Genomic DNA, 14,296 nt, shown 5'->3' with positions numbered 1-14,296 from the left:
TGGAGCTGCCAAGTGTCCAGTTTGCCTCTTTTTGAGTTAATTTCCTAGTACCTGTAACAATGTCAGACTTTGTAAGTAGTTAATTTATTTACGAGAAAATAGTTATTTAATTAGTTGTGTGCACATTAGAATAGAACTAGCAGTTCTAGGGCCTCAGTTGGGCCAGAGCACCTAAGGGAGACCCTAGTAGAAAATACCCTGAAGCCCTAGTGATTGGGAAATCGGGTCTTCAATAAGGGGTAGACAGTAGCCTCAGATTTCAGGCTCAGAAAATTACGCGCGTCAGTGCGAGCAAAGAAATGAGATGGGAAAAGTAATCCTAAGGCTTGGATTATAGGATAAGTCAGCTAAACTAATCTAAATTGTTTGTGCCAGACTAAATGGTCGAACAAGTGCGATTAGGTAATGCCAGAGCATTGCCGGTACGACATTGTGCTGGGGAGCAGCTAACGTTTTCATAAGTAGCATTCATGTGTGCAGTTGTAAGTTAATTTGTACATTTCATTAATAGCGTAGGAACTTTTAAATGTGAAAGTTGAATGGTTTTTAAGTTATTAAGTGTGCCACTTGACACACTTACCAAGGCAAAGTGACTTTCTCACTCTCACTCACCCTCCCTCATCCTCTAGCGCCCCCTCTTCTGGCTGGCTATATGGGGGCACCCCCTCCCTCTCTTCACAGGTTGTTAGTGCACCTACCCCCCCTGAAGTGAGCGTGCTCTATGCAGCAGAGCTCTCTGTTGAAGCTTGAGAGTCAACCCTTGTGGTGTATGTTGAGTCCTGGAGCTCCCATCACCTAGAACAAGGTTTCTCTTGATCATAGGCTGTCGTGGGGGAAGATTCATCGCGAAAAGTAGAAGGAAACTCTCTTTCTTTCACGCCTAGCTGCTGCAAATTCTTTGTTTTCAGCTTCTAATCACCTCAATTAGGGTGAATTTCAGCAAAGTACTCATAGAATTTAGTTCTTCTCTACCTACAGTACGCGTACACAAAGTTTGGTGCGATTCCATGCGAAAAAGGGCTCTATTTCGGCATTGGAACGTGCTCAAGTAACAATTTCAGGTTATGTGCAGAATATTACAGCAAGCATGTGTGCGTGCATTTTGCGTGTTTCTCCCTCGTTTTTATTGCAGGAATGATTATGCATAAAGGGACACCGTTAGCGGAAGGTAGACTCTCATTTATGAGAACTTCCGTGGAGTTTTGTGGAAGATAGACTCTCGCTTACAAGAGCTTCCCAAAATCTCAAAGCAGAGGGAAAATTCCTCTCAGTATTCAGAGAGTAGTTTTCTCACTCTCTAAGTCAGAAGCAGAAAAGAAAGAATAGAGGATGAGCTTTTGCCCCGTTCTTGTGCTTGTAGAGATTCTCCCTTAGTAATAAAGGTATTCTCTTTATAGGGGGGGGAGGGGGGGATCAGCCCATCTTCTGGTCCCCAATGAAGTGTCAAGCTCTCTCTCTCTCTCTCTCTCTCTCTCTCTCTCTCTCTCTCTCTCTCTCTCAAATTCTCTTGAGTATTTGAAGTGCAATTAAAAAGTCGGTTTACGCTTCCGTATTTTTGTGACAGTACCCACCAACTTATAAGTGTAGCGAGGGGCCTAAATGACTTTGATCTGAGCCTAGACACCCTTTTATTGCTCGACTAGCCCGACCATCTCGTGGCAACCTGCTCTGCCTCTTCTTGACTATGGGTGAAACTCTTGGCCGTTGGCCGTTTCACGCTAGGCACACAATGTCCGGCCATTTGTGACTTCAAAAAGAGGGTCCCAAAAATTAAAGAAAAATCAAGGGAAAGAAAACTGAAAAATGTTGGTTGATTTGAGTGTTGAAAGCTGAAAATGCTCTTCTTGGCGCAATGGAGAGATCGACCGCGACGAGGGAAACACTGATCTGCAACTATTGCGGCGGTACACCGTGCTAAGCAAAAAAAAAAACGCTGCTTGCTGAAAATTGTTGAAGCCAAAAATGCTGATGCTCATGGGAAAAAGCTGATGGTGCTGATGATCCCAGGTACTTGGTACTGCTTGGTTTTTGAGAGGCTCCGTCATTGCTCCTCTGGCTTCTAGTGGTGCACCAAGGGTTGGTTAAATAGGTACAAATGCTTGGGTCGAGCAGCCATCCCAACAAGGGTAAATAAAAAGGCACTTATTAATAAAATGTACTTTAAGAGGTGGTTCACACGTGGTAAATGCCTAAGTGCTAAAATGCGGAACTGTGCAAGAGAGGGTATGCCTGCCTGGGCATGCATGTCCTGCTAGAGACTCACAAGGGTGCCAGGCTAGGTCCTAAGCTAAGATTTATGCTAGACTGTAGCAGAAGCATGTCCACGTAGCGCAAGTGAAGTGCGCACGTGACAGTCTAAGTATATTCCAGACACATTCCATTGTGTTGCCCACCCGGTAGGCTAGCATGCCTACTCGATGCTCCCATCACCCACCATGTGACTTATGAATCCCCATCTTCGAGTCTTTCACTCACCACAACTCCTTCGCGATGCTCTATGTCAACCATCCCATGATGCATCAGAGATGCCTGTTCCGGATGGTCAAATACTTCTTCTCGATGCTCTTATGTCACCCAATCGACGTGACACATTACAAGTATTCCGTGACACGTTACAAGTATCCCCGTTCTTGGAGGCCAAAGAAATGTTCCCGTTCACAATACTCTTGTCATTCCAAAATGTTCCCGTTCACAATACTCTTGTCATTCCAAAGTCTTGTCATTCCTTTGGAATGACACACTAGGAATATCCATACTCAGATGTCTCAAGAGAGATTTTGTCTATGATGCTCTAGACACATCTGAAAAACCATACCTATGGATCCAATTATTTTTAGGGAAAATTACGAAAATACCCCTCTAATTTGTGGAAGTTCCCAGTATGCCCCTTATATTTGACCAAAAATTCCCAAAATACCCTTCAATTTCTACAAAATTCTAAAAATACCCCTCATTAACCTCGTAAACTTCTCTAATGATAAATTTTTTTGCAACTCTTCACAGGAAGATGATAGAACTAGGATTTTATATGGTATTGTTGTTAGACTTACACCACTCTGCTGCTTCACACAGGTCTAGGGCACTTCCTTGTACGGCTAGTGTCTCTGGGCTGGCCACCCATAGTCTAGGTTGTACCTTGTCCGGCTGCCCGAGTTTGGGACCAACCGCCCACTTGAGCTGGACACCCACCTTGGACACTCATATATATGGGGCGAGGGGGGTATACATATCATAGTTATCATCTGGCATTGTACGGTCTCATGTTCTGGTAGTCAGGGGGGTTGATCTCCCCCTCTTCCTCATCTGGCTCTCTCTCTCTCTCTCTCTCTCTCTCTCTCTCACACACACACACACACACTTCCGCACAGGGGCACTCTCACATGGTATCAGCAACGAGCTTTCCATGGTCTTGAGACCAGGTGCATCCTCAGCATGAGGTTCTTCTCCCAAGAGGACAATCAGCCAGCGATCTCTGCAAGAGGGGGTGGGGTGACTCCATCACTTGGACAACGTTTCTTGCGATGGAATGCTCTGCCACCTGTGCTTTTGCAAGAACTCATCAGATCTGCTGCTTTCTCCACGAGCGCTGGCCTTCCCAGGCCTTTTCATCGCGGAAAACCCCCTCCCTCCATGTGTGTTTTCAGAATGTGCCTGCGTTTTTTTAGTGGAGCTGTCCAGCAAGAAAACACCAGCGTTTTCAGCAATTGCGGGGCAGGAGCATCAGCGTTTTTGCACCAGAAGCAGAGGAAGACATTTGCGTTTTTTTCCTGCCTGCGTAGGAAAATTCAGCAGTGTTTTCAGTTTCTTTTGGCGTGGCAAAACAGCGTTTAAAGCAGGGCTGCATTTTCAGGTTGAGAGGGGGAGCGCTAGGCCCCGCCCACCATGGATCTTGCCTTGCTATACCCCGTTTGGCATCCGGTGCTTTGCCGGCGACATTCCTCTTTATTTACTACAATTTTCAGCCATTCCCCACTGCTGTTTTTTCTGTTTCCAGCCCACCCGGGGTTGCTACATTGATTCACCACCCTCCCTACACCCTCTGCACCGCTCTAGACCCTGCCGGGAGCGTACGAGCACGCTGCAATTCGCTGGACAGCAGTGTTTTCATCACCTCGCAGTTGTGTTTTTGGGTGGACAGCAGCCACATGGCTTGTGTTTTTCACAGAGGATGAAGTTACCTCCTGCCAAGACACCATCCAATGGTGGTCCATGCGGTCTCTCAGTGACTGCTGCAGTACATGGTATCTTCGACATCAGCTTGATCATCTACGGGCGTACGATCCTTGGGAGATCCATTCATTCTAGCCATCATTCGGCGGTTGTCCACCCTAGAGGGGGTGGCGACTCGTGGTTTGCTATGGACACAACTATGCAGATATGGCCATGCTCAAGGCATATGGGATTCCGACATTCCCGGAGAAGACACCACCATCTTGGGTGGACAGACACTTATCACTTGACCTTGACACGTCAGATCACTTGCTTACACATGAGCATCTATATGGACTTCGGGAGAGTATCTTGGAGGCATCATTACTCGACTACATCCGGAGTCACCCGGAGCTTGGCTTAGATGGTAGTGCAGTTGCTCTTCTACACTCCTGATCATTTGGTTTGCTACCTTCAGAGTTTCTTACACTCACCCTCGGTAACCTTACATTAGACTTATGCCCCTACCTGAATAGTAGGCCACTCCCAGCTTATTCACATTGAGAGCCACACCGAGTTACGGTTTGGTGGCGTGGATTCTATTTTGATTGACACCAGAGGATTTGTCACGAGGACGTGGCAACTGCTAACCTTAGTTGTTGGTTTCTTTCCAATGATTTTTGTTTAATTTTTGAGACCCTCTTTTTGAAGTTGCAAATGGTCGGACATTGTATGGCCAATGTGAACGGTAGTTTTACCCGCAGACGGGAAGTTGGTCGGCACTGGAACTCGTAAAGTAAAATGATGTCTAGGTTCAGTTCAAGATCATGTAGGTACCCCCGTCGTACTTAGCAAGTTGGTGGATACTAGGACGAGAACTCAATAAAGGCACAAAGTCAAGGTGGGATCACCAAAGGAAAATACCCGACAGTTGGGCCACATTGCACTTTTGGATGCGGTCCCAATGGGGATAGATAGTCAGAAGACGAGTGGGAGCCCAATGGAAGCATCTCCTAAAATTTAGGGAATTGCTATTTTGGGCCACGAAATCTGTTCGCGTCATTAGCTTCAGAATGACAAGGGGAATATTTTATTACTTTGCTACAAAGTCAATTGATGCACCAGTTAAGAGATTTTTAAGCAGGAAGCCCAATGCGGGAAAATTGCATGTATGAGTGCCAAGTGGCACTTTTTGGCCAATTTACCAAGTTTGGGAGAACAAATCTCGTAATTGATTTTTTGGAGCAGTTTTGGAGGCTGATAACTGTGATTTTCAGCCATTTCTCTCCATTTTTGAGCTTCCCGTGACTTTACTGAGGACATAGGAGCTCATTTTCAGCATTGGAAGGCATCATATGCGTGTTTATAGGGCTGTTTTGCTGCGTTTTCAGCGATACGCAGGTTTTGGCAGCCATGGAAATCTTCCCCTTTTGCATCTATTGGTTCACAGATGTATTACAGGTCGAGGGCAGAAGAGGGGGCACTCGATTTATGCTTGGGGGATGTTTCATTGAGAACCTGTCACAGGTTAAGAGCTATGGAGTGCTTTCTTTCCCTCTCATGTACAGTGTGGTGCTAGGAGTGATGCCCTGCACACTACACACTCCTCTCTCTGTCCCCCATACGTGCAGTTATGTGATGCCCCACAAGAGGGCTCTTCATTTGACTGATGTACAGCTGTGTGGTTTCATGCTTTTGTGTTGAGGCAAGAGCCTCCTTGAGTAGGAACAGGGGTAGCTAATTGCTACTCCAAAGCAGGCACCGGTGAGGGTCATAACCTCACCGTACAGGTGCGTTTTCAGCGCTGTGTATGTGCTGTAAATTGACTGTTTTTCAGCCATACGGACGCTAGAACCATTGAGAGTAGTGCCCCACTGGCAGAGGACAGCTAGAGGACTATTTGGGGCTAAAAACAGGGCAAAAACCAGTAAATACAGCGTGCTGAATTTACTGTTTTTGGGCAGGAATCAGAGGGTTTATGCTAGTGGAAGTGAGTTCTAGCAGGGAATCGGTTTTGCGCAAGTATTGGGGCTGTTATGTTACCGAAATTTGGCCAAAACAATCGGTATCTAGCTGGATACAGGTAGAGGATTCTCAGGACTCTACTTTGTAATTTACCCTCTCAAAGAATGGCGCCAATTTTGGGGCCTACAGGTTGTCGGCGTCTGCTCGGGGCATTCTAGCTTCCTAGCCGTGTGTGTATTCAAGTGTTAATTCCCGTCGCAGGTTCTCTTTGCAAAGTGCTCTGTGTTTGTGTGTCTAAAGTAAAGAATTTCGGGTGAAAGCCAAAGCCTACGGCCCCACGGGCCGGTTTCAAGGTTCCATTGCCAAGATATCAATCACTTTTTCCTCAAGAAGTGAGCCTCAATTGTTTTGGGTAAAGACACAGAGTACAGGAACTTGGAATTACACTATGGCTGACATGACAGATGACACCAGGGAAGAGGGTTCCTCTTCACAGGACAGACAAGAAATTCCGCATGTTCGCCTTACCAAAAAGTGGTCAAATTACGGCTGATTTTTTGCTGCGTTACTAGGGTTTGCAAGGATGAACCAAAATGAGATAGGGAGAGGTCTCACGGTGGTAGATTGGCCACTAGATCTCCTGCGGGAGTGATGTGGGTTTGCCAGGTGACATGCTGCTTGCCGATTCTCTGAGGCGATTGCTTGGATTCTTTGACGCATCGGTAAATCATCTTGAAATTTGAGCTGACTTGGGCGTGGGTGGTACGTCACAGTGTTGTGGAATTATGCTCATTTGCGGAGGCAAGAGCCTTTTGCACACGTAAAAGTTAAGGGACAGGTTGTAAAGATGCTACTTGGTGAAGTTCAAGAACTATCCAGCTATGGATGCAAAGTGGATGGAAGAGCATGAACTGTGAGAGTCACCAAATCTATTGCAGCTTTACTTTGAGGCGTTTGGGTTACAGCCTACGTATGCCCTAACCCAACGTCTGCAAAGGAGGGGTAATGATAGAGCTAGTATATCAAATGTACATATGAATTCAGTGTAATAGATGGAAATGACAAAAATATGAAGGTCTCATTAAGTCATTTGTATCTACGTGTTACGACCTTTCTTGCGTATACATGCGATGATAAAAGAGTGTTAATAGCACAAGATCATCAGTGGCATGTATTTATGGTATGCAATCGAGGACATTTGCGATTTCAAGAGGGGGGTATGTCACGAGGACGTGGCAACTGCTAACCTTAGTTGTTGGTTTCTTTCCAATGATTTTTGTTTAATTTTTGAGACCCTCTTTTTGAAGTTGCAAATGGTCGGACATTGTATGGCCAATGTGAATGGTAGTTTTACCCGCAGACGGGAAGTTGGTCGGCACTGGAACTCGTAAAGTAAATGATGTCTAGGTTCAGTTCAAGATCATGTAGGTACCCCCGTCGTACTTAGCAAGTTGGTGGATACTAGGACGAGAACTCAATAAAGGCACAAAGTCAAGGTGGGATCACCAAAGGAAAATACCCGACAGTTGGGCCACATTGCACTTTTGGATGCGGTCCCAATGGGGATAGATAGTCAGAAGACGAGTGGGAGCCCAATGGAAGCATCTCCTAAAATTTAGGGAATTGCTATTTTGGGCCACGAAATCTGTTCGCGTCATTAGCTTCAGAATGACAAGGGGAACATTTTATTACTTTGCTACAAAGTCAATTGATGCACCAGTTAAGAGATTTTTAAGCAGGAAGCCCAATGCGGGAAAATTGCATGTATGAGTGCCAAGTGGCACTTTTTGGCCAATTTACCAAGTTTGGGAGAACAAATCTCGTAATTGATTTTTTGGAGCAGTTTTGGAGGCTGATAACTGTGATTTTCAGCCATTTCTCTCCATTTTTGAGCTTCCCATGACTTTACCTAGGACATAAGAGCTCATTTTCAGCATTGGAAGGCATCATATGCGTGTTTATAGGGCTGTTTTGCTGCGTTTTCAGCGATACGCAGGTTTTGGCAGCCATGGAAATCTTCCCCTTTTGCATCTATTGGTTCACAGATGTATTATAGGTCGAGGGCAGAAGAGGGGGCACTCGATTTATGCTTGGGGGATGCTTCATTGAGAACCTGTCACAGGTTAAGAGCTATGGAGTGCTTTCTTTCCCTCTCATGTACAGTGTGGTGCTAGGAGTGATGCCCTACACACTACACACTGCTCTCTCTCTCCCCTACGTGCAGTTGTGTGATGCTCCACAAGAGGGCTCTTCATTTGACTGATGTACAGCTGTGTGGTTTCATGCTTTTGTGCTGAGGCAAGAGCCTCCTTGAGCTGGAACAGGGGTAGCTTACTGCTACTCCAAAGCAGGCACCGGTGAGGGTCATAACCTCACCGTAGAGGTGCGTTTTCAACGCTGTGTATGCGCTGTAAATTGACTGTTTTTCAGCCACACGGACGCCAAAACCATTGAGAATAGTGCCCCACTGGCAGAGGACAGCTAGGAGACTGTTTGGGGCTGAAAATAGGGCAAAAAACAGTAAATACAGCGTGCTGAATTTACTGTTTTTGGGCAGGAATCAGAGGGTTTATGCCAGTGGAAGTGAGTTCCAACAGGGGAATCAGTTTCGCGCAAGTTTTGGGGTTGTTATGCTACCGAAATTTGTCCAAAACAATCGGTATCTAGCTGGATACAGGTAAAGGATTCTCAGGACTCTACTTTGTAATTTACCCTCTCAAAGAATAAAGAAATACCGAAAGGGGCGCCAATTTTGGGGCCTACAGGTTGTCGGCGTCTGCTCGGGGCATTCTAGCTTCCGGGTCGTGTGTGTATTCAAGTGTTAATTCCTGTCGCAGGTTCTCTTTGCAAAGTGCTGTGTGTGTGTGTGTCTAAAGTAAAGAATTTTGGGTGAAAGCCAAAGCCTACCGCCCCATGGGCCGGTTTCAGGATTGGAGGCAGGAAGCAAGATGGCACAGACAGATTGGTCTGGCCTTTCCTCTTGTCAGAGATTATTCATAGCACAGACTGCTCAGTCTAGCTTGCCTACTTGTACAGGATGATTACGGTGCAGACAACCTGGTCTGACAACACCTCTTCTCAGAGGCCCTTCACAGCGCAGACTATTGAGTCTGGCTTTCCTCTCATCTTGGATTATCCTACCTACTGACAGGACACCATCCGATGGTTGTCCGTGCGGTCTCTCGGGGATTGCTGTAGCTTACGGTAGCGTCTACATACAGACTGCTCAGTCTGGCTTTCCTTGATTCGGAGGACGTTTTCGGCGCAGATTGCTACATCTGACCTTCCTGGAGTTTTTCCACAGATTAGCCACCTGGTCACACTGGGTTACAGGCTCATGCATTGACAGGGTTCCGGTTCTGAATGGTTCCTGGGCTTCCCCATTTTCTCCTGATGGTTTGACTACATACACCACGGATCCTATTGGGTAGGACACTTGCAGGTCTATTGGCACTTCTTTTACGACAAGGAGTTTTTTTCACACTTAGTTCGGGACCTTCACGCAGTATCTTCACCTTGTATTGGCGAAGTACATCAATTTAGTACACTTCTCGTGACGGCACTTTACCTTGGAGATCTCTCGGTGGTCGAGACACCCTAGACTACTGCTACACTCATGGAGTATTGTCCTTCAGTGGACATGGCTGCAGATATCTTCATCATCTGCCTCGCATCTTCGGCTTCATGCGGTTTGTTCAACATCCGGTGCTGAGAGGGGGTGTTAGATTTACACCACTCTACTGCTTCACTCAGGTCTAGGGCATACATGTACGACTAGTATGTCACTGGACTGGCCGCCCACCTTGTCTGGGCGCCCTTTATATATCTTTTTGTTGCTCGGTCGTGAGGCATTCTTCTGGCATGCTCAACCTCCCCCTTGGGCACCTATATATGGGGCCGGGGGCGCACTCACTTCTGAATCTGATACAATTGTTGTTCGGGTCTTATGCTCTGGCAGTCAGTGGGGGGCTGATCGCCCCCTCGTCCTACATCTCGCGTTTGTGGTCTCTCTCTCTCTCTCTCTCTTCCGCACACGCGCACTTTGACATGGAGATCCCTCCGAGGTTGGGACACGCCAGATTGCTACTACACTCATTGAGTCTCCTTCAGTGGACATTGCAACAAACATCTTCATCATTTGCCTCACATCTTCGGCTTCACGCGGTTTGTTCAACATCCGGTGCTGAGAGGGGGTGTTAGACTTACACCACTCTGCTGATTCACACAGGTTTAGGGCACTTCCTTTTACGGCTAGTGTCTTTGGGCTGGCCACCCATAGTCTAGGTTGTACCTTGTCCCGCCGCCCGAGTTTGGGGCTGGCTGCCCACTTGAGCTGGGTCCCCACCTTGGGCACTCATATATATGGGGCCAGGGGGGTACACATTTCATAGTTATCATCTGGTATTGTACGGTCTCATGTTTTGGTAGTCAGGGGGGCTGATTGCCCACTCGTCCTCATCTGGCGTTTGTCTCTCTCTCTCTCTCTCTCTCTCTCTCTCTCTCTCTCGCTTCCGCACACGCGCGCACTCACAATTGTGGGCTCTTAAGATGAGATTGTTCATCATTTTTAGACACAGATGCCTCTGAGCGCATTTGTGAATATTTCTGTCTAGAAAGCTTAAAAATAACTCCCCTTGTTGTAAATATTAGAATATCCAAAAATCGGGGCAAATCCATCCCAAATGAATCAAGGGTATATTGGGAATTTTTGAAATTTGAGAGGTACTTTGGGAATTTCCATAATTAGAGGGGTATTTTGGTTTTTTTCCCTTATTTTTAATAATTAATCTATAATTATGTCTCTTTTAGATTTAGCTTATTTAGTAACAATGGGGACAACCAGCATGGGAGGATGGGCGAAGGGTGGCGGAGGGCATTTTGGAGCAGCACGAGGGTTCCCCGCTTCAAACATTGCAAGTTTCAGGGGAGCTCCTCTCTCTCTCTCTCTCTCTCTCTCTCTCTCTCTCTCTCAAAACAAAAGTAAAAAAGGAAAAAGGCTAGACAACCAAGCAAGAAGCAATGTTTATGGTAGGGGTTCTTTTGTCACGTTTATCATCTGCTGAGCCTGAACGGAACTAAAAATGATAATAAAGAATATAATAAGACGATCAGATTAAAATGGGAGTGCGGTGTGGGGGGGTGTTATCCATCTTCTTTCTTTTGGTTTGCTTTCATGACAAGGCGGGACTTTTAAAGAAGGTGTTGGCTGAGTTTTGTTTGTGTTTCTGCTTAACCTTGTTTATGATAATTAATTCTATTTCTTTTGTTTTTTGGGCTGGGACTGTAGTGGCAGGAAGATTTTCATTGTGGATGGTGTGGGAACTGTTCGAGATGTAGGAACCATTTGAAAAGTAAGCCCACAATTTTTCTTGCTTTGAGCTAACCATTTTTATATGTTCCTGGTTCTCTAGGTTATGGGACGGAAATATGTTAGGCTATATCCTCCCCTTCATGGTTTTGGATTGTATCCATTTGAAGAATCGATGCTCTGCAATTCTAGTCAGGTATGTCACGGATGCTTCTCTTGTGGACAATACTTGGATGAAATTAGATTCCAACCTAGAAACAATGAAGTTCTTTGGACTTGCAATTGAGTTTGAAAGACTTTCAATAGAGTTATTAGTTCTTTTGAGGTACCTGTTTTTGACCACTTGAGGTCCAAATCATGCAGAAGAGCTTGTTAATTTAATTTGTTAGCAATGTCTTGACAATAAGAGACGAGTTGGAAAAATTCCTTAGCTGCCAAAGAACCAAGGTGCCTTGTTACGCGTTTGTGCTTAATTTTTCTTAACAAAATCTGGAAACCACAATTGTGTGTAAGGTCCACATGTTGAGGTTAGTCTCCCATTCCTCTATCCCTTCATATATTAACAATGGAGTCTGGAATAACTTTTTTAGCTTTTAATAGGTAGTCTGATAGCCATTCGAAATAGTCTAGAATAACTGTTCCTCGGGTTAGCCTTTTTATAGGTATTCTGTTAGGTCGGAGGCAAAAGATACAGAGTATGCTGTAAAGCTTTGAAGTCTTCAATCATGGTAAGATGATGAAGCTGTGCCTTTATGCACATTACATCACCAAACCGCCAAAGTCCAGTTTGTCAGAAAGATAAGCAGTGGAAGAAGGAAGACAGTCATATGTCTATCTGTAGTTTGATTGTATGTGCGAGTTTGTGTGTGAGAGAGAAGGGAAGGCAAAAGCCTCTGCCACATGCTGAACATACTGACATAAAAACCCGTTTCGGCCCTCCGAAACCCCGAAACCCTGAAACGTTTCGGCAAAAAGAGGTGAAATGAGTTTATTTTTTAAAATCTCCTTTTGACCAGTTGACCTTTAACCACCCATTTAAGGGTTTTTAAAGCCATGTACAGAGGCCGCCTCAAAATATCAAGAGATTTTTTGACCCTCACTCACATCAAATAATTTCTGTGTTAGGCGTCAGCCTGGCCCCCTTGTCTTTACCTTTACGTTGCTGCGGTTGGCTGCCGACTTACCGAGTTCACTCGTGACTCAAGTCCCAATTCTCACATCTAGATTTTGGTATTTCACATTTCTTGACAGGTGAATTTGTTGTATATTCAATGTATAATTATAGGTACATACATGTAAAATGATTCTTTGAGCTCCGAAACGAAACGCTTCAGAACGCACGCCGAAACGCATGAAACCCCGAAATGTTTCATGTTACACTGATGCTGAAACGCCATTGGATGTGTAGTCTTCCGTCCGCCTCCAAATCCCTTCTCCCCTTTTCAACCCCCAACCCACTCTCCTCGGAAATGCTTGCATTCCACTCCAAATGCAGACCATGTAGGACTTGAGCTCTGCCGCATGGAATGAGAGTTGGACATGCATGCTGTACGACGTGCGCTAGCTGGAGTCACGCAAACTGCCTCCACCTTTTGTGAACACATGCGCAGGCAGCAGCTCAAAACAGGCAGTCTTCTGCCGTTCCCGTTTGAACCCAGCCATAATAACCATACAAGGAGGCCTGTAGAGGTTCATGTCAAAGGTAACAACAGCTGTGGGGTTATATGCATTTAGAGGTGATGTTGCAGAGATGCAACTGTACACAAAGTACAACGGAAATTCAAGAACTCAAAGATTTCAATATTTTTTCTTCATTTTGGCTTTATGAAACATTTCTCTTTACTTTTCTTTACTTGCCAATGCTTTTGGATGCTATAGCCAGCTAATATGCTTCCATTGTGATATATAGGTTGATCTTGACAATCCAGACTACACCAAGTTTCCTCTGGCAGAGAACCTTCCTTATTTGGACTGTATTTTAGAGGAAGGAGAGATGCTTTATATTCCTCCAAAGTGGTGGCACTATGTGAAGTCTCTCAGTTTAAGCTTTTCTGTCAGCTTTTGGTGGAATGACAGTGAGGAGTGAGCGAGAACGAAGATTTTTTTGCAATTAGCAGATCAGCAATGTCCACCGACGGATCTGAGTAGGTTTGTTTTTGTATACAAGCCATTCAAAGAATGACGATGGCTCTGCTTGGACAATATAGTCTCCGACAACAAATATATAGGACAGGGGTAATATAGATGAAAGAGGTAGAGCAAGTGCTAACAGCAAAAAGCGACTTTTACAAGGTCTTATTCTGTTCTCAGTGGGATGTATCAAGTCCTTATTCAAGCCATTTATTTTGTGAGTAGTGGGCTGAAGAACGCAAATACATACGGTCTTGACTCTTCTGTATGTCATCTCAGTTTGGGAGGGATTTGGCTATAACTTCAATTGTTCAGAGATTCGGCAGGGATTTCAACTTGTGAGCCAAATGCTTTCTTTAGGTCAAGACTTGTCAGGAGATATTTGAGGTCTCCTGGGATTGGTCCTACGATGTTAAAACTACTCTCTCTCTCTCTCTCTCTCTCTCTCTCTCTCTCTCTCTCTCTCTCAACAGGTCTTGAGTTCAACTCTCCTCGTTGGATAGATCTTTAAGGTCTCTTGGGATAGTTTCCTACGACGTTAAGTTCTCTCTCTCTCTCTCTCTCTCTCTCTCTCTCTCTCTCTCTCTCTCTCTCAAAACAGGTCTTGAGTTCAACTCTCCTCGTCGGATAGATCTTTAAAGGTCTCTTGGGATAGTTTCCTACGACGTTAAGTTCTTCTCTCTCTCTCTCTCTCTCTCTCTCTTTCCTACGACGTTAAAACTCTCTTCTTCTCTCTCTCTCATG

The 14,296-nt window shown here is 45.3% G+C and overlaps 1 protein-coding gene across 5 annotated transcripts in view; it reads left to right on the top strand.

Annotated features, from left to right (window-relative positions):
- JMJD5 (2-oxoglutarate (2OG) and Fe(II)-dependent oxygenase superfamily protein) overlaps positions 1 to 13,986 on the top strand; it is a 29,337-nt gene extending 15,351 nt beyond the window's left edge. For 2 of the 5 annotated variants that reach the window (XR_015184878.1, XR_015184877.1), the window contains exons 5-6: positions 11,402 to 11,618; positions 13,332 to 13,387. Coding sequence is in view for 2 of the 5 variants with exons in the window: in XM_086487009.1 (XP_086343135.1) it covers positions 11,526 to 11,618; positions 13,332 to 13,508 (270 nt within the window). In the remaining 3 variants the exon portion in view is untranslated. Of the gene's footprint in view, positions 1 to 11,401; positions 11,619 to 13,331 lie in introns of all 5 variants that reach the window. The other 3 variants (XM_086487009.1, XM_086487008.1, XR_015184879.1) reach the window with 2 other exon arrangements.
- The last annotated feature ends 310 nt before the right edge of the window (positions 13,987 to 14,296 follow it).

The sequence above is a fragment of the Adiantum capillus-veneris genome, chromosome 17 (genome assembly GCF_014529385.1).
Source record: "Adiantum capillus-veneris isolate H3 chromosome 17, ASM1452938v2, whole genome shotgun sequence".
Lineage (NCBI taxonomy): Eukaryota > Viridiplantae > Streptophyta > Polypodiopsida > Polypodiales > Pteridaceae > Adiantum > Adiantum capillus-veneris.
The sequence above is the reverse complement of the archived record's forward strand: the minus strand, read 5'-3'. Positions and strand labels throughout refer to the sequence as shown.